The sequence below is a fragment of the Chaetodon auriga genome, chromosome 9, assembly GCF_051107435.1.
Source record: "Chaetodon auriga isolate fChaAug3 chromosome 9, fChaAug3.hap1, whole genome shotgun sequence".
In the NCBI taxonomy this organism is placed as follows: domain Eukaryota; kingdom Metazoa; phylum Chordata; class Actinopteri; order Chaetodontiformes; family Chaetodontidae; genus Chaetodon; species Chaetodon auriga.
The window spans coordinates 24394587-24414746 of NC_135082.1; the positions used below are offsets into that span (position 1 = coordinate 24394587).

General features: G+C 40.7%; 2 protein-coding genes across 2 annotated transcripts; both read right to left on the reverse strand.

The window, feature by feature from the left end:
* Nucleotides 1-248: 248 nt before the first annotated feature.
* Nucleotides 249-5984, reverse strand: bbs7 (Bardet-Biedl syndrome 7). Its single transcript, XM_076738325.1, has 19 exons — nucleotides 5494-5984; nucleotides 5235-5300; nucleotides 5051-5113; nucleotides 4769-4944; nucleotides 4477-4663; nucleotides 4307-4379; nucleotides 4107-4214; nucleotides 3890-4020; nucleotides 3367-3451; nucleotides 3095-3197; nucleotides 2778-2970; nucleotides 2557-2631; nucleotides 2372-2440; nucleotides 2002-2141; nucleotides 1625-1789; nucleotides 1282-1391; nucleotides 1076-1179; nucleotides 817-940; nucleotides 249-608 (listed from the first exon to the last, which is right to left on the reverse strand). Exons 1-19 carry the CDS (start codon nucleotides 5527-5529, stop codon nucleotides 475-477), a joined length of 2142 nt encoding a protein of 713 aa, XP_076594440.1. The 5' UTR covers nucleotides 5530-5984; the 3' UTR covers nucleotides 249-474.
* Nucleotides 5985-6394: 410 nt separating this feature from the next.
* Nucleotides 6395-13152, reverse strand: tmem33 (transmembrane protein 33). Its single transcript, XM_076739875.1, has 8 exons — nucleotides 13073-13152; nucleotides 12013-12080; nucleotides 10663-10757; nucleotides 10349-10536; nucleotides 9277-9344; nucleotides 8823-8956; nucleotides 8094-8177; nucleotides 6395-7473 (listed from the first exon to the last, which is right to left on the reverse strand). The coding sequence occupies exons 2-8, from the start codon at nucleotides 12058-12060 to the stop codon at nucleotides 7344-7346; spliced, it is 747 nt and encodes a 248-aa protein (XP_076595990.1). The 5' UTR covers nucleotides 12061-12080; nucleotides 13073-13152; the 3' UTR covers nucleotides 6395-7343.
* Nucleotides 13153-20160: the final 7008 nt, after the last annotated feature.

A 20160-nucleotide genomic window follows, 5' to 3' on the forward strand; every position in this document is an offset into this window, starting at 1 on the left:
TCTTATATTAGAATATCTTATATATATTATTTTCTCACTCATCAGCCCCTTGAATGAGGAATCAAACAATCGTTGTAAATAACCTCTACATTTATTTCAACAGGAGGAACTCACATTCCGATGGTAATTATAATATAAAAACATACATTCTGTGAGCTTTTAACTCACATTTATTTATTTGGTCACTGAAATTTCAAACTTCAACCAAAGCTTAGCCACAATAAAAATAGGAACTGCACTATCCTGGCAACCTTGTAGCGGTTTATTAATAACCTCTCCTCATGTTTGGATGCTATCAAAAGACATTACGAATATTTAAATGTTGTACACCATAAGTGGCACAAACAGTATCTAAATGACAATATGACAACATGACAGACACTGTTAGTAACTACCATAAAACAAAACTTTGATATTTACAATACAAAAATAGCATAAATAAAGACATGTATTTACTCTCTGATCTACATATCATCATACCTCATTGAAAAAGTTTAACAGAGAGTTTAAGTCATAATTATCGAGTATCTCCAGCAATGAGGACACCTTGGTTTTCACATTCTGGCCTTTGAACTTGAATTTGTCAATGAAGAGGTCTGTGATCATTCCTAAAGGAAAGAAAAGAAAAATATTCATGTAAATATGAGTTGCCAACAAGCTCTACTGCATAATGTGGGGCTCATTCTGTGGAAATTTCCTTTTGGGTATCTTTTGGTAAATTGTATCTTGCAGTTTTGCTGACGAATATGAAATAAATAAGCAAAAAATGCATTGAAAGAAGGTGAAGTGTTATGAAATGCCATGATAGCATCACACCATAAAGCCTCTCGAGGTGCGCCGGCTGCTTCTTGTACTCCTCGAGGAGATTAGCGGACTCGTCCAAGATGCTGCGATACTCTGGGATGAGGAAGTCAGCGTTCCCCTCGTGAACCTGAAGCTCCTACCAATCAGAGAGGAAGTGGGGTGGAGGTGAATAAGTGAACATAAACACTTAAAAAAACTGTCATCAGCCCTGAGAGAATGGGTGAGGTGGGACACAGTGAATGTACTGAAACAGCTTTTAACCAAAACTAACTTTGAGTGCATCGATAAGTTGAACTTTTCGAGCCAACAACAACTGGTACTCCAGCTTTGGATGTATCATCTTCAGGGTGTGGCTCACAGAGTCATCATTGATATCTGGAAGATAAACAAACAACCAAAAAAGATACATTTAATTTATTAGGTATTATTCCCTCGAAAAACTGTCAGCAAACACTGAAATAATAACAACACACCTACCATATGAAATGTTCAGATTGATTTTCCTCTTGGTAGCTTCTTTTGAGAGAACATCACTCAGGATGGAGATGGTAGAGATGTTGTCTGACCTGAAATGACCCTCTCCTTTGCTAAAAAATTACAAATTCAGAGAAAAAGCATGTTTGATTCCAAGTAGATTCCAACACGAACACCCACTGCAAATTCGAAATGAACCGTGGAAAAAACATAAAACATAAATAAAACATGTCCCAGGCGAACAGACAGGACATGAAATTTCAAAAGCCTTTGCTGGTTATTTTACAATCTCTACAGAGTTATATGCAATCCTAGAAGAGTCCTTCGGCTCTGTGCTAGTATTTACCAGTAGGTGGTTTCAAGCTGTGTGCCGAGAAAAGTGTTATGGAAATAGAAAGTGATGCTCTCTCCCGCTGGTGTTTTCTCGGGCACCTCTGGCAAACAGAAGACCACCCAGGAGTGGATCTCAGCAAAACTGAACTGTCCCACCAGACTGAGCCTGTTCATGGGCCTGTGTGACAGACAGAGAGACAAAGAGTCAAAATCATGAGTGAAAAACTGACGGATGATACCAAATCCAGCCTGAATCAACCATCCCAGTAACATTATCATCAAAACTGAATTGCCTTTTCATTTCACTTAATTCATTCTGAACAGATCTGATGTGGCAGAAGTCTAAAAGCAGGCTACCACAATAGTGGGACTGATGAGTTGAGCTGTTACCTGTCTTGGTCTATGCTGTGTGTCCGCTGGTGGAGGGACAGAGGTTTGATCTGGTACTGGCGGACCTGGCATGTCTTGGGTTGCAGTCTGGGGGTGACGTAAGCCTGCAGGGTCCCATACTGTCCCTCGATGGACCTCACCTAACGTGACATTTATCATGGATGAAACACATAATCTTACTGCACTGCATCATCAAATAGTTTGAGCAAATGAAATGGGCTGCTGTTAATGAATATGTGAAAGCTATACATTTGTACAGGACTCTTTCTACTTTGACACTGCTGAATACTGTCTGTGAGATCAAAGCATCTATAGTCAGATAAGAGAAAGCCCACTCTGGTACTTAAGCTTTTCATGAAAGAAGCATTACCTTGAGCTCAAGTCTGGTAGTGTTAGCCTGACATCTGTATGTGGCCAGTAGGAAGTTCCCGTTAGGCTGCTGGAAACACAGTAAGAGAGTCAGGGTCAGGGTTCAGGGTCCAGGAGCAACAGCAGGTTTGTGACTTTGTTTTTACAGTATGTTTGTCCTGAGCAGAAAGACGTTACACAGCTCACCTCTGAATCACATTCACTGAAACTGACGACAGCTGAGTTCTTATCCACATCCAGCAGGTCTATGGGGACATCACTCTGCACAGGAGATTCCTCTTTAAGCTACATTTTACATGTTTATGTCTGCAACATGGCATCAAGAGTATGACTCATACATTATTAGATAGTCTGTAGTTTTACTGTTACCCAAAGTTGTAACAACAGGTGTTTTTTAATGAGCAGACCTGGAGCAGTAGATTGTCGATGGCAGTCTGCACCTCAAGAGTGAGGCTGTAGCTGGCGTCATCCTGGCAGAGGGTGAACTTGTCGTTGATGCTGAAGACGGGCACAGCAGAGACGGCTGTGCTTGACTGGGAGGTCTGCTGGTACTGCTCGCGGCCCTGCAGGACTTTGACCTGCAGCTGCTCCAGCTCTGCCCTGGAGGGGAACAACTTGGCTGATTGCAGAACAGATCTGTTTGAAACTCACACCTGAACCATTACACAGCAAGTCAAGCACATTAAAGGTACAAGAACATATCGCATGATGAAAACGCTGATACCTGAGTGCTTCTACTTTAGACTGGGTCTCCTTACTCATCCTGATCTCATCTCCAGGGCCGGCTTCTGCCTTCTGGGGCTCAGTGGTCAAACCAGTCACCCACCCTGAAAAAGGTAATGACAGTAATACATGCTGTGCATGTCAGATTTCCTTCCACTACTTCACTTTTTAAGATTAACTATTGGGTTTTAAGCAACCTACTAATGTCATACAGTGCAAGAAAATACTGTATCTCGCTAGGTACACTGTTTTGAATTCATTTATTTATCTAACCTGTGTACGTGGCAGTCAGGACCTCATCATAAGACTCCTTCCCCACACAGCCACCCTGGATGGAAGTCACACTCTCTGACAACACCTGAAGTCAGAAGAGACAGGAAACTTAAGTTATCAATGACAAGTATCAATCATCCAATACAAAAAATGACTTGGCTATCTAGGAAAAGGCCAACAAGGTATCAATATCATTGTACAGAGAAAATATAACTAATACTATTTAATCTCAGAAAAATGGAAGATATAATTTCCTTGTAATTTCAGGAGCATTAACTTGAATTGATCTGAGTATGAAAAAGCCCTTAACAGACATACAAGCTTGGCTTTTATAAAATGAAGGTGAACAGTATGAATACAGCGCAGTATGGCTGCATGACACTGAAGCAAAAAGGATAAAAAATCAAATTTGAATCTGTGGCTGAACTTTACAGTTTATTATGTGGACACACCTTTTCTACTTAATATGGTTCCTCTGCATTTGAAAGCTAAAAGTTAGAATAAATTCTCCACATTAACTCACATGTTCGAAGCGTAATGTGGGCTCACTGGAGTTGCTGAAACCATAGACCTCAACCGTCCCATCATCCCTGCCCACCAGGATGTCATTAACTCCGTCTCCAATAATGTCATAAGTGTCAATGCAAAGAATTCCTGATGGGAGACAGACAAGTGTAAATGTAAGATGTTAGAAGATCCTTAAAACAACAAAACCTTGTATGGTCATGTGACCAACGTACCTCCTTTCTTTTTGTCATTGTCGATCTCCCATTTGGTCGCAGCTGAATGCTCACTGATCTGGACCAATCCTATTTTGCCATCTGTGGTTCCATAAAGGATTTCCTCTCCTGTACAGAAATCATTGACATTATGCCATACCTGTCCTGTATAAAGCCGTGTAATGTTCTATTGTTCCCAGCACACTGGGAGGTGAACTTGCCTCCATCTTTGTTGTACAGTTCCAGGACAGATGGAGGGCCAGGGACCTCAACGTCATAGGCAAGCTCAGATCCCTGCAGGATGAAAAAATAGAACAGAGAATAATAAATCTCATCTAATAGCTTGAGGTGGAACAACCTATGTATCAAAACCAGAACAGTCTTGGTTTACCTGCAAGACTCTGAGAACCCGATCTTGGCACGCCAGCACCGGGACAAGGCGCGTCAGGTTTTCTGAGGACAAACATGTGATGTCATTGATTTTGTCTCCAGAGAGGTAATAGTCTTGGTCCTTGCAGTCACAGTAGTGGTTGTAGATATAACTTGCACACACAAAAAGGTCAGCGCCTGAGACGTGCCTGCAAAAGAGAAAACCGCCACCACTCAGTACAGTGAAAGTCACGCAGTTCTGCGGGTCGATCAAGCAGCGTGAGTCACTTAAAAAGGGGAGGAGTGGTTCCTACATGGCGTTAATGCTTTCAGTGAGGTTGGCTTCAAAGGTGAGGAACTGCTTGCCCTTCTTGGTGAATCCTCGGACCTGAGAGCCAGAACAAACAAAGATCTTTTCTTGTGGAGTTCCCGCGGCTCCTCCAAGGTCCATTCTGGCTATTTTCTGCCCTGGAAGCGTCTTAAACACGGGCTGAAACAGAGAGTCAAATTTCTTGCCATTAGAAACTGAAATTATACACGTTAAGATCCAACTGGCCGTGGGTTGCGGAAAGGAAAATCTTAACCGGGACACACACCACTGCTTCTCCTTTTTTCATCCCAAAACACGTCAGGATACCATCATGATCAGCAATAGCAACCTGAAACGAAGAGACAACAACCACCAACCATGATGATCCATGTATGACACAAGACAGCACACTGCTACAAACTCTGATGTTAATGTTAGGTACAGGCGTTGTTCCGACACATTAACGACACCTTCTGCGTTGCCTTTTTTCCCAGTGCTGGAAGCAGCCTCATAGTTTTCTGGGATGTCACACCGACCTGTGAGGACAAAGCAGAGGCAATTTTATTAGGACAAAAATTGACAGAGGAAAAAAACCAAAACCAAACCGTCACTTGAGGGAAGCAACTTTTGTATAGCAATATGTTGAATGTCTGAATGTTCAAAATCTAGATGTAGACCTCTAGATGAGCAACATAAACCAAACAAACCACCGACAGTACTTTATCTTACCTGTATGTAATCCGCTCGGTTTAGGTGGATTTCCATCGTCGTTCTCCACTGGATGTCTTATTTTAGGAGGAATAAAAAGATAATCTTCCAGTTGTCCGGTGATAAAACTGGAGGAATCGTTAGTTGCTGTCCACCTCAGCCATCTGTCATTCACAACTTGTTCACCAGTTTTCCATACGAATTACAACACGGTAACAATGGTTTAGAGAGACTGGGATTAACTTTCTAACGCAAGGAGATTAGCTCGACGTGCTAACGTTAGCTTGCAAGCTAATTGGCTAACACGATTTATTGGCACGCCAACTGTCTGCTGTGATGCACAGAAGTCATCTGTAACAACATGTAACGTTACTGAGCGCCAAGAAGACACCGGAAGCAACTCACTGTCTGTATGTGTTGAAACACGGACTTGGACTCCCCTTTAAAGCGAATATTAGGCATAAACGTCCTATGCAGGCTAACACTTGAGTACAGCTGAACGCGTTGCCACTAGCGACGCTGCCAGCCGAAACAAGCTGTTACACCATTGGATAAGAGTTAGTACCAGGAATTGTAGCTGTGTTCTGATTGGCTGACGCCTTCCACTGAGCGCTGTCTGTATCATAAGCGCTACACTTTAACATCCTTGAAGAATTAGATGGAGTTGAAAGCTGTTAATTATTATTCTCTCATAATAATGAAATTATAGTAAATTGACTTTGAGTTTTGGTTGTTTGGGAAGCTTATTTTAAAGTTCAGATGAAACTTCTCCTCTCAGAAGATATTTTGATCAAGACAAACACTTTATCATCAATGTATATTCATATCTAAACATAGCAGATACTGTGGTTCACTAGTGTAAAATTAGTTGATCAAATTAACTATAGTAGATAAAACAAAATATAAGCACAAACCACATCACTGTTCTTTAATATTTTATTGGTTTAATTAAGAGATCATTTTATTCTTGTCATAAAAATGTGGTTTGTCTGTAGGCAAATAAACATTAAACATGGAAGAAAAAAAAAATCAGCATGCGCTAAGCAAGAAAACTACAAAGAAACAAATTCAAGAGTTTCCAATCTGACAGACGAGATTAATAAATCTTTCAGAAACATGACATGCATTGTGCAACTCACTTCAAATGAGTCCCGCAGCAAAACGTCTGGTACCTTAAAATATTCTATAAAATACAGCAGATATTTTGATTCTCTCTTCATTCAACACCCATTTTGACATCATACCTACATAGATTGTGGATGCTGTTAAAGGAGTGAGTTGATGGCGTTGATGGAACACATTTAAAGTTAGGCATTTAGACAAATCAGAGCATCAGATACACATAAAAAAAGAAATTGGACTACATAGAAACTGCAAACAAACCTCATCCTCCATCCATCCAAGCATCACATGACTATTAAAAAAAGAACATTTTTAATTATGTATATAAGCATTTTCATTTAAGTTACTAATCTCAGAATGTTAATGTTTCATCACAGAGTAAGAAATCTTCATGAATAAATAAAGACGAGGGAAATAATAAGCGCCGACACACAGAGAACACAGCTGATGTCTACCTGCGCTCCATTCAGTGAACGCAACAACGTGAGGGGCGTCCACTGCCTGAATGAGGTCACATTAAGAAGATGGGAAGAGAAATATCACCGTGAGACTTCAGTGCATTACTGGCTGATCTTCAACTGTACTCGAATAGAAGCTGGAGCACAGACTGTAAAGTTGACATTCAAAAAACAGTTCCTTCTGTTGATGGCAATGTCTGTCCCCATCAAAGTTTAAGTCACATCCTAAATGGTGGGGGAAAAAAAAAAAAAACACAACATAAAAGCAAACAGAACTTTTATGTGGTGTAATCAGACCCCCGTGGGGGCCAGACGGCTGATGAAGGCGATACTGCTGAGGCACATCCTCCTGAAGAAGACGGGGCAGGCAGGCTTCATGATGAAGTGCTCCAGAAGAATTCGCAGCTCTGTGAACAAGGTGCTGGGATGGAAACAGATGTGTTTAATCGTCCACTCTGAAAGCCCCGTAAAGTCATTCAAAGGTCTTTCATGTCTGAACAGCAGACTGTTGTGTTACGTCATCAGATTATATCACTGGAATCAACAACTTCAGCGCATTTGTTAGATTCTAATCAAATCATTGTTGTGCTGGTTTGGTTCCACTTTATAATTTTTCCTTGGGTCATGCTACTTCAAGTCTAATCTTGCATTTTCTCTCTTTGTGCTCTGACAGGCTGCAGCAGCTTCACCATGACACCATGTTATATACTGTGTCTAAGATGAGCTAATGTTGGCCAATAGCATCAGTCCTGCTGAAATATCAGCTCCTGTGGATGCTAGGTACAGACGTTTCAGTGGCTTCAAACATGCCATACGTTTTAGTGTTTTAATTATGATTTGCAATAAAGTAAAACAAATTAAAAACTATTCAATAACGAGTCAAATGATGAATGACTTCAGCAAGCAGCAGCAAAAAACGTATTCTAAAGAAACCTTTAGAATTTCTTAACCCCTGATTCTGCAGTAATCACTACCTTGTGGTATATTATCCTTCACATAAATGTCTGTCCTTTGACAACACTGTGTCATTTAACATCTTACCGGCAGTATGGGTTTCTTCTGGATGTGTAGCGGAGAGTGAGGAATCGATAGTAAATGAAAGGCAACAGCAAGCTCCCCTGGCCACTGTCAGAAAGAAGTGAAAACTGACATTACACATATGTAGATTGCTCAATGTTGTAATAATCAACAATAACATTAATACTAAAAAGCATTTGTTCAGCACTTTTCAAAACATGGTTAATACTAAACTGCACTAACAAGCTAACTGAACACCTGTATAATGTAACGCAATCCAATACAGTGACAACCTGGCCTCTTTGTACCTCTGCAGGTTGCTTTGAAAGTCTGCATATGAAAATAATCAGCATGAGACGACTATTCAAGCCGACACGCTCTGGGAGTTGAGATATAATTCAGTAAGACTGATTCATGTTGACAATTTGGTAACTGGGATTTACAGAATTGCATTTTTGTGCACTTTTTGATTAAATTTTGTACGACCTTAAAGCGTTTCACAACCCAGAAAAATGGTGTGTTTTGTGCTTTATATTCTGTCACAAGTATTTTTGGCAATATAAGGTTTTATAAACTGATGACTGAATAAGCAGAAAACTGTCAGTAATTCCATCATAGTGTCACTGATCCACATATTGGTAGATAATTTAATAACATTCCAATGCAATAAATAAAACATTACAGCGGGGATCTGCAAAGTCTCTTGACAATAACAATGAAAACAAAACACTTCTGAGGGCCGTGTTTGCTTACCTGAAGAGCATGAAAACAGTGGCTGGCATCAAGAAGATCTCGTTGCAGGCAATGAACTTCAGGATGTTCTGCTGATTGGCTGTAAGTTTGTCCAGGAGGTTTCTGATGAACATCAGGCTGCTGGGGCCCATAGACTGCAAAGACAGATATAAACATCAGAAGCTGCCAACGAAGCTGCAGCGAGCAAGCAGCAAGTTTTCAGTGAGTTTACTTGAAATGAGAGAAGTAAATGTGAAGGTAATCACATTATCAATCATCTGCTTCATTAGATTTAAAGGTTGAATTTGGGTCTCTGAGCAATGGCTGGTTGATTGAGTAGATAATTAAAACACCATTTGGCTGGAGGCAATTTTACACCTGGGGGTTAAACAATATTCAGCAAAATGCTTTCTGTCATACATTTTTAACTAACGGCATTAAAAGTCACAGCAGGTGACTGCTGCCTTCTACTCACATCAAGGACTTTCTTTGTGTAGGTAGTTGCATGGAGCAAAGAGAAGAGGAAGACTGGGAAGATGCTCACTGGAGACCAAGGTTAAGGACCAACATCGAAAGACAGATAATAAACCTCCAGTGACAGTTCACTGCAGTTATTATGGTTGCATAACTGTAAATGATAAGCTTATATATTTTAATGATTAAATTCGTGGCACTTGCAATATGTTCAATCCTCTTGAAAGCCAATACATCATGTACTTTGATGTGATACTAATCAGAAGTGCACTCAAACAATCAATAAATGAGATAGCACAGAAAGCCTTCATAAATTGTCCTTGCAAGAATATAATGATGAAAAAAAGAAATAAATTCAGCCTGTAATGAGAGAAAAGAGGCTTGACGGTAGAGGTGGGCAGTGTGGCCCTAAAATAACATCACAATATTTCAGGGTATTTCTGCAATAGTGATATTCTTGACAATATGACGAAATACGGAGTAAAACTTGCCAAAGACTGGATATCGTTATGCTGAGCCAATTTAGTTTTTCTGCTTTGTTTCAAACTCTTTGTTGTACATCTGATCTCGATAAACAAACGACTTCCACACGGCTGAAATCGTCGTGCTCCTTCGCTGTGGACAGCAGCAATGTTGCTTTCACTTTCAGCGCGATTGTTGCTGCTCTTAACACTAGAATATGACTACGTCTATAGTTTAAATACTACCATTATCATGCATTGATTTTCTTCAATAATGAAAATCATACTCATATTACTGTGAGCAATATGATATGGCGCTCGCCTACTTAAAGGGCTTCTGAAAATGGAGCTCAGAATCTGAAAAGTCACTGACTGTGATACAGAGAATTTTACGACAAACACAAAGTACCACATAATACCACAGAGTAGAATTGTTGCTGCACTCAAAGTGATTAAGTAGTCCTTCTTCAATATTTCAATCTATTAAATATGGACAACAGTCATGCAGTCCCAGCAGGCACTCTTTATGACAATGTTAAGAACGCGATGGAAACCGCCACATGAACCATCTCACAAGTTTTGAACACAACATATTTGGAGCTGAAAGGATACTTGTGATGGGGTAGGAGTTGACCAGTATAAGTGAATACAGCAGGTAATGGCAGCTATCCTCCTGAAGAGCCTGGGCCAGGAAGGCTCTGCTCAGCTGAAAGCGTGGAAGTCTTTGATGCAAGCGAAGGGCACTGGTGAGGGCGTTCGCTAACAAGGCTCGCTGATAGAAGTTAGCTGCTGCATAGGGTCTGCAATACACAAGCAGTCACAAATATTCTGACATCTTTTCAGGGTGGGAGAAAGGAGAATATGGTGAAAGCAGTGTATTGCTGTCGTTGCAATGAAGCAAACGTTGTAAAACACTGTGAACTCACCCCAAAATTGGTAGAATAAACATTACAGAGCAGTAGACAGTGAAGAGTCGTGAAAGCCACATTGCAGTTTCCAGCTTGTTGCTCATTAAAAATTGCTGTGGAAGAAAGAAAAAACTACATTCAGGAGTTTAAGGCACATAGGAGTTGTTGAACCTGCTCCATCACTTGTGATGCTGCATCTCAGTTAGCTGGTAAGATTTGCTGTTTTAACATTTGGGCATTTAAAATAAAAGGATGGGTCCTCTGTTTTCTCGTGCATACTGAAAACTGTTTACAGAAAGGCTCAGGCCTTGACTCATGTACTCTCAATGATCAACATAAATCAGCCAAACTGGAAAACAACTTAATTCAATCTGGCAGTTAATTTTGGCGCTCTTTCATCAGAAGTCAGGAGACAAGACTCAGCCGTAACTCATGAAAGAACCTGGTCCTTCAGCTGACATTGCTTGTCTAAGTCCAACTTTATATTTCAAACAGGTTCTACATAATCTGCCTGGTCTGAATACAGAGTGTGAAGGAGGCAGAAAAGTGACTAAATGCACCATTATCCTAACATCTAAGAGTCAGATTTATCAGGACTGCAATTAAGAATTATCTTAATATTGACTTTTCTGCCAATTACCTTCTCAATAAATCATTTGGTCTTGTCAAAAATGATCATCACAAGTTCCCAGACTACAAGGTGACATCTGCATCTGTTTTGTCAGACCAACAGTCCAAAACCAAAAGATATTCAGTTTACACTGATAGAAGATTAAAAAGAGGAAATATCTACACTTGAGCTGATGGAACCCTTGGATTTCTGCACATTCCTGCTCTAAAAATGACGAATTGAGGCAGCTGTAGACCAGCAACTTTGGTGTTCTGTGAGCTAAAATTTGCTGTATTGGTTGATAGAGTCTGGTAGCTTTGAACAGAGAGATACAACAACTGTTTCTGGTTAAACAAAGGGGATCTTACTCTTTGACAAAAAGGTCCATCTCTGTGGGGATCCTTTCGATCACGTAATCAGACAGCTAGAATACAATCTGAGCCTCTTGGTGACAAAAATAAGCACTTTTAGTGGACATCTGACCAGGACATTTGTGACAAAGGATTACACTGCAGCCTGTTTTGCAGCTGCTGGCTGGAGTGACCTACTGGACCAGTTCCAAAACCCTTTGTACCTAGATGTCATTTAGACTGAAAATATGCCAAAAACAGGGCCCAAGTTTACAAATACTGAAATTATCCTTTCATTTATGATGAAACTGCTCCAGCATCTCTGTATGTAGAATCAGTAGAGTGCACTGTACAAAGTGAGAAATATTTCTAAGATGCACCTCTGTGTGTGTCAAAAAGCCAACTTACCAAAGGCCCTAGCTGGGGAGGGCGACTTTGTTGGTTTGTGTCAGCCATCTTTGGGAGTGTGGATTGCTCTTTTGAGATAAAACAAGGTCAGATCATGAAACAACACTGACTAGTCATATCAGCATGAACCATGACTACACTAAAAACCTGGCAGTCAGTGCTATATTACAAACCCTTCCTTGGGCTGCAAATGACAGTTGTTTTCTTTATTGATTCATCAGATTATCTGTCAGGAAATACTGAATAACACCGAAAGCTACATATTCAAAGTGACTCTTATTAGATATTCAAGTGACTGTAGCTTATAACAACTAACAGCTCACATTTGAAAAGATGCAGTCTTTGAAAAAATATCCTCAAAGTCGAAGGTCAACTTTTCATGGGAATTAGCAAATTTCTTTTTTTGTGGTTGCTTTTCGGTAATAACGTTAACATATGATCAACTGAACTCAATCCCAGTTCTTTTCACAGCGTTACCTTAATTTCTTTGAACAAACCAGGAAGACTCTGTGGCTTCAGAGAGTGAAACTGTTCATTTCAATGTGACATAAAAGGCTAACTGTCACAGGAAATATCATGCGGGGAACTTATGAACTGATGGGTCTATCATTTCCTCTAGCCAAAGTGGAAGATGTAACGCTAAATTAGCAACGCTAATTAGCATACCTAGCCATGGTCAGTTTCGCAATGCAACGACCTTTTTTTATTGAATGGAGAACCGAAGCTAATGAAATACACAACAGATTACTACTGATCAAAGTGGATAAGACCAGACCAACGTACGTCAGGAATCAGAAAAGACTCCTGTGGGTGGTTTATTAATGCTAACATGACGCTAGCTAACGTTAGCAGCAGGTGGGTCTAGAATATTCTCAGTTACCATCGTTACTAGCATGCGAGCTAAAGCCTCCGCTAACGTTAGTCTCCTACTAACTCAGCTCATACATACATGTTACGCCGCTTACGCTGGCAAACGTTCAGACTATTTAAATGAGCTCACACAGAATGAATAATACTGTTTGCTCAAATGCATATAACAGTAATGAAGCATTTATCTTACCAGTATCACAGCGTCGATCTACTTCGTTCCGTGCTAGGTTGAAACTGACAGGCTGATGTTCACCACACTGAAGTAAATGATCAGCTGACCTTATGAAGCGAGAGGAGACCTACCTCTCGCGATATTTTGGAATTATAGTTCCTGGATCACACGCGACACTACCTTCTAGTGGTGAAAATATCAAATAACAAGACGTGCTCACTGTTTTTCTGCTCCCTGTTTTAATTCTGACACAGCATCCAACATTGGTGACGCCGTGCATTTGATGACAGAAAATCATCTCTGTGCAATAACTACTTCATATCAAACCATCTACTGCACTTACAAATAACAAAATTTGGGGGGTTTGCCACATTCTGCTGCTTACATATGTAATGGAAACTAGCCTGGAGTGCGCGTCTGCTGGGAAAACGGCCACTTCTTGAAAAGTTCACACATTAATCACAAAACAGGAGAAGACAAGTCTCCATTAAATTTGTCCAACATGTACTGAGGCAATGGCTTTGCACAGATCCACAGAGCTACGTTGTTGATATGTTGCAGAGTTTATTCTCAGCATGAACAGAAAACACTGCAGTGCGCCTGCGCCGAGGCCAACGCCCACAGTTTGAGAGCAGCGTCCAGAAACGGACTCTTCACATTTAGCCGTCGTTCATCCGTCGACTGAAGACCAGCAGATGTTCTGGTTTGTACTTAGATGTTAAAACTGTGCTTTTATCACACATTTACAACCCTTGTTTTGTTTTTATCCAAATCATCTCCTGCTTTATTTGACATTTAAATGCTATTTGAGAAGCAACCACAAGAGGGCGTAGTCGACCAGACTATGATCTTCCTGCAGGTTGGCCTATAGCCGGTGTTGGATAATTATTTTAGCTTTAAGTGCACCTTATTTGGTCCCAACATGTTTTAAAATCTTACATCTGACTGCAGCTGTAGCGCATATATCCGCAGATTATTGGCACGAGTGTCGCAGGATGATGTGTTTGCTGGAGATGCCATTTGAAAATATAGGCAGTGTAAGCACTGTAGAATCTAATTATTTCTTTGCAAAACCTAATTAGGCATTAAAAAAGGTTAACGCCAGCGCCTGAAACGTTTTTGTTTAATAATCCCATTACTGACGGCTCATCATGTATAAAATGGTGCAGGAGGACACTAAGTTTCCACTTGTTAAAGGGAATCTCTGAGAAATAGTCGCAGATTTTTTTGACACTATCTGCGATTGGAAATTAGGGCTTGTAATTAAACTGCGGAGACTCAGCGCAGCGCACAGAGTAAGTAAAGCTGCAGCGTCCTGCCTTGCATGCATTTCTTCTCTTTCACTGATGATTCTGCCTGCAAAAACATTGTCACTATTTTCTGTGTGTTGTTTTCTTCTTTACTTTTGTTGGGCATGACAGAGCTCATCAAACGGTAGCGTGCAGTGCGCTTAGACCTTGATGACTTTTTTTAAGCGTCAGCTCCTCTCGGACCATTACCAGTCACTAGAGAGCTCAAGGTGAGAATTTAAATGAGACAACATTTTATGCCCGAGTTTGGATTTGAACAGACTTCTGAGGGAAGACTGTGGGCTCATCTGGTATCTTTTCAGAAAGAAATAGACTCCGGATTATACACAACATAGATTGACTTGGATTTGCTCATTTTACAGGCGCGTTAGTCCTCAAAGATGCCAAAAAGTCAACTGCGTTGCCGATGAATACCAGAGTCACACAGAGAATTAATGGAGGAATATTAAAGGAAGTCAAATCTCGTTTGTAGTCTTCTGAAAATGGGCCGTTTATTCAAAAATGTTCACTATAATTATTCAGGATGGCCATCAAGTATAACATGCTGTTCTCCTGTTGATTATTTTCTTGAAAGGACGAACCTCTTGAGAAGTAAAACACCTCGTTTTCAGACACGGACACGCAAAGAATTTCGTGCAATTTCGACATTTTCTTCTCCTGCGCAGTAAAAACCTGCAAACTTAGTCAACAAATACAGATTACAGCAGCTTTAAGGAAAACAAAGCTATCAGCTGAAGAATTAAAGAGCATTATGAAAAGGGCTTTTTATTATTATATCTTAAAAATAAAAATGTTGTCAGAGGGCTGCTGCAGTTGAAAACTCCCCTGAAGTCGAAACTGTTTTTATTATTATGATTATTATTATTACTATTATTATTAAGATATTATTCTAAATAATTCCAACGTGAAGTGTTTTCTCTGCTGTAAAGCGACCTTTGCTCTCTCTGCGTAAAAGAAGATTTTCACGTTGTTCCTTCACTTTATTTCATCTTTTGCTTTAAATTTCTGCATCAACAGTTTTCAAGAGAGAGAAACAAAGACTAGAGTGAGTGACAGAGCGGAGTGAAAGCTTTCTAAAGGAAATAAACAGTCTTGTCTGCTCAAAGGAGCGCGCTTGTAGTCGCTCCATCTCCGTCTCTGGATCCATTCGGCCAAAACAAACAGGGTGTGGTGAGGGATGAAACGCGGGACAAGCGAGGAAGACCACGCGAAGAAAGAGCCGGTTTGATGAGGAGGAAAAGAAGGACACGGTGGATTACCCTTAAACCGGTTAAAGCAACAATAAAGCGAGTTATCTACAGACTTCTCCGCCTTTTATGTCTTTGTTGGCTGAGCTAAGAAGGCGTTTCACATCAGCCTCAAGACCGTCAAGATCAGTGCTGCTCTTCTCTGACAGCCCATAGAAATATTAAAAAGTATTTTCAGTAGATTTTCTGATTATATTGACAGAAAACAAAACAAAAACGTCAGTAAAACTGCACGGCTGCCTCTTCATGCAGATTCCTCTAAAGAATCATATTTTCTGCATGATGGAGGTCGAGGCTCTGATCAGCATCGCGCATCTCACTTTACTGCAGCAGATCATTGGTTCATTTGCTTGTTTACTTCATGAAGCAAGCGCTTGAAATATCCAGTTATTTTTCCTCTTTGGCAGATAAGAACAAGCGCTTTTAATCAAAATATGTTGATATCTGCCATTATTTTTGCGGCAAAGAGAAAAAACAGCATGTTGCATGTGTGTGAAGCTCCACGCTCCTTTGGTTTCATCAGGTCAGGCAACATTTTCCAATAGACTCACTTTAAGGCCTCTGTGCTGCTCATATGTGCCCAAATAACTAAATTCACCATGTTGAATCGGCCAGTTGTCCTTCCTGTGGGAGAGTCACAGCAAGAAATGTTCTACTTCAGCTAAACTAACACTTTTTTTGGAGAGATCATCTGTTTTCTTGCAGAAGTGCAGCTTTGCCTCTCTGACGTGGCTGTTATAAACACGCAGTGTCGCTTTGAGCTTTTTCCTTGAAAGTCATCCACCTTTCATGGAAAGTGCTCTGGTTTATAAAACTTCTTATGCTGCTACATGTCCTCCACTTCTTCACTGTGTGCTCCTGTGTATATTAATACGCTCATATAAATCTTTAAGCATCTCTAAGATCTTTCATTTATCCACAATCTCTGCATGTGTGCAAATTATCACTGAATTGATTTCAGGAAAAAAGGAAATCTGCATGTTTTGGAATGCAAAGAGTTAAATCTTAACACAATTAACATCTCCTAACGGGAGAAGTGTGCCCAAACATGGTGTATTATTTAGCTATTTCAAATACATTTTCAAGAAAGAGCACCTTTTGTTTCTTTTCAAATGAAAGCTGAATTATTTTAATTTAATATTTTCAAAAGAAAAATCACTCTTGCAGTGTTCCTGGAGGGAGCAGGTCTGCATAAATGATTCTTACTTTGCCTTTGATGATACAAACAGCATGTTGTTTTCTTCTCACTTACTTCCATAAAGGCTGGAGGGAATCTGATGCCCACAGCGAGCCTCGAGCCAAACACTGTTGACATAGAAAGCAAAGGGGATCCACCAGAAAGCTGACTTTTCCCTTTTTGGGAGGAAAGCTATGTTTGTTTCTGGGTTGAATGGGGGCCTATAATGGCTCTGATGGCATCAGGATTGTCACCACAAATGGTCTGGGCGTTTTGCAAGGCTGTTTGACAGAGCCTATTATGTCATTGGTCACGTCCCTCCACTCCTTGCTCGCTTGGGCTTGAATGGGAGTGAATTAATCAAATGGTTTGAGAGAGATCAGCCAGCTTAATGCACTTTGTGTCAAGGTCTACAGTGATCCGAGACCCCCGGCCTCCCTATACCTGCGCTGCTGGGCTGCAGCCAGACTGAAAACACAAACATATTCCTATAGGGACATTTAAAGTGGCACTCAGACCTGAACTGATGATGACTTTTCATTCAATTAATTTCTGCAAATATCTCCTAAATGTTCGACACGGGGACATCTGGTGTCTCAATGATAGTTTACAGTCAAATTACTGTAAATTAAGTGACTATTTCCCTCTTCTGGTATCACTACGGACAAATATTTTGTTCTTGTATGTACAGTATTCTAAATACATTTTATTTCATATTACTATTTCATAAGGGTATCTATGTGATACATGAGAAGAAGCTCCTTAATTGGACACCAATTACTAGAGTACAATTTTAAAAGGAGGCTTTTTAAAGCAGCAATTAACAGATTTAATTTATTATCTATAATTTATTCCAGGAACGGAGGAATTTCTAAGACAGGGAAAAACTATTGAAACCATCAAGATCTCATTAGATGAAATGAATGTTTGTAGTCTACAGGGGATTTTTGTGTCTGAGGATTTAGTATTGCTCTTAAATGACTGCTGCTGTGGGAAATAGTGTGACACCTATAATTGGATGTCATTCATAATTTGATATTTGTGTAGAAATTCACCCTCGAGGACTCCTGCGGACCCCACCTGCACAACAAACAGAAGAATGGATCTGTGCGCTTAATGATATAAATATTCATATCTATGTTTCGATAAATCAAAGCAAAGCCACCATCGTGTTTGTTTTTGAGGGAAAATGGTCCAACTGGTCCAAAGTCGAGCGCTGTAACGTTATTGCTTTATCAAACACAATCAAAATGTGAATTAATCAAAGCACTCTGCGTTGGAGCGCGTATGCATGAGCATTGTTTGGCTGTAATGGATGGCTTTAAAATTTGACGATATTATTTCCCGTCATTTCTGGAAACAAATTGAACATTTATTGCATATATATTAAAAATTATACAGTCGTCGAGAGAGGCTGATGTCTCTTTTATTGAGGCGCACCGAGAGGTGAGGTCTCACCGGATCAATTTCCCTGTCTTGTTACTCCCGCATGAGGATGTTTGGAAAATGCCTGCACCGCTAAATTGATTCAGAAACGAATTCATAACTTGGGGGGTTTAAGCAATTTCGTGGCGCCCAGTTTTTATCCGCTATCTTTCCTTTTGTTTCATGTTTTGATTTCTTTAAGAAGCCAAACAAAGTTCTGTAGCATTCTGCTTCTCGTTGAAAACGGTTTATTCTCAGTTCTGCGGACATTAGTCCACGTTGGCCTCTTTCTCAGTCTTTTCCAAAAGGGGAAAAAAAAATGCATTTAATACACTGGGTTTGGGGTGGCTTCACAAACATAGCCATTAAGCAGTCACAATGCTTTTATTGTGCACTTGATCTCAAAATAGAGGCTGGTCTGACTGCAGGATCCAGACGAACCTATGGAAAAGGCCTTGTCTTTGTCTGTCTGTACGGAGATGAATGGCCCGTGTCAACCAGATGATTAGTTTGCACTATTAAATTGTCAAAAAGGAAGGATTTTTCCCTAATAGTGCCTTTTCGCGAAGAATTATGGAATTCAGAGTTGTTTGCGACTGCCGGGGAACTTGCGGGGCTTTGCAGGGGCGAGGGCGAAGGTCAGACAGAGTTCTCAGCGCTGCGTCCAGTGTGGCGCAGCAGTCAGAGGGGATATGGAGACAAATGTAGACAAGTCGACATCCGCCAAGATGGGAAGATTAATCTCTACATTGTACCACACGAAGGACACCCATGCAGTGTCACTGTGATTCGCTGAGGTGGGTTTAACAGAGAGTGTATCCATGTGGAGTCACAAAAAGCCCATAATTCGTGCGTAAATGCGCAACAGCGCCAAAAGTGCCCGTTTTACATCAGATACATGGGAAATTGAAAGTCAACACGCGAGCAGAGTATGAAAAGATCGCCTAATGGTCTGTTTTCAGTGACACAAATCAAACTTCAATTAGACTTGAGATCATTTTTATTGCAACATCTTTGCGTGCTGCGTTGGCGCAAACGCATTCAGTGTGGCCGGTAGCTCTCCCCACACATGAGCTGTCTCTCTGCATGTCATGACTGCCATGCTCCATCCAGGAAACCCCCTTCTTTTCTGCTCAACCTCTATTCTAGTGCCAACGTTTTGTGTTAAATGTTAACAACTTGGCCCGATCCATTTAATCGCCAACAACAAATCTGTGTTGACTCTAACACTCGCCTCCTTTGTGCCCATTATGCGGCTGCCCTCACTTGAAGATTTATGTATTTTTGATATTAAATTCCTTCTGTCATCAAGACTGCTCTCTTGTTGACTTTTCTTGACCCGTCGACCTCGTTCCCCAAACTTTCCCATATTTAACGCGGGACCCGCAGCCTCTCCCTCCCTCAGCTTCTTCTTCTTCTCCGCCGCAGCTGAATGCTGTGTGGCTCCTTTTGTTGGCATGTGCTGTTTGCACTGTTCTTGAACTTCAGTGTGCTGCCCTGTCCCCGTCCTGTACTTTGAACCCTGCGGAACAATATTCCCCCCTCAAAAAACGCCGTATTGTTCACAAGCTCATTGGCTGCTATTCATTGCATCACTGTATCTCTAGTTTTTATCGCAATTGCTAAGAACTGCCAGGATATTATATTTTGGTCAGTGTGAGGTTTTATTAGCGGGTCTTAAATGTCCTCGGAGCGGTGGCTTTCACATCAACCTTCACTTCATTCCAGCGCTTCAGTCACAATCCGCAAACTGCATTCATCCAGCGTTGACGCACAATGCCCATACTTTTGCCATATATGACGTCCATGTCGCCTATACAAGCCTCCCTCTGCTGCCCAGCTTGCTAATTAGTTAAACAAACTCTCATACTAATGATCCCACTGGTCTGGTGAGCTTTGGGGGTTTTGTTCGCCGACTTTGCCCCAGCTTTTCCTGCTGGAAACTTG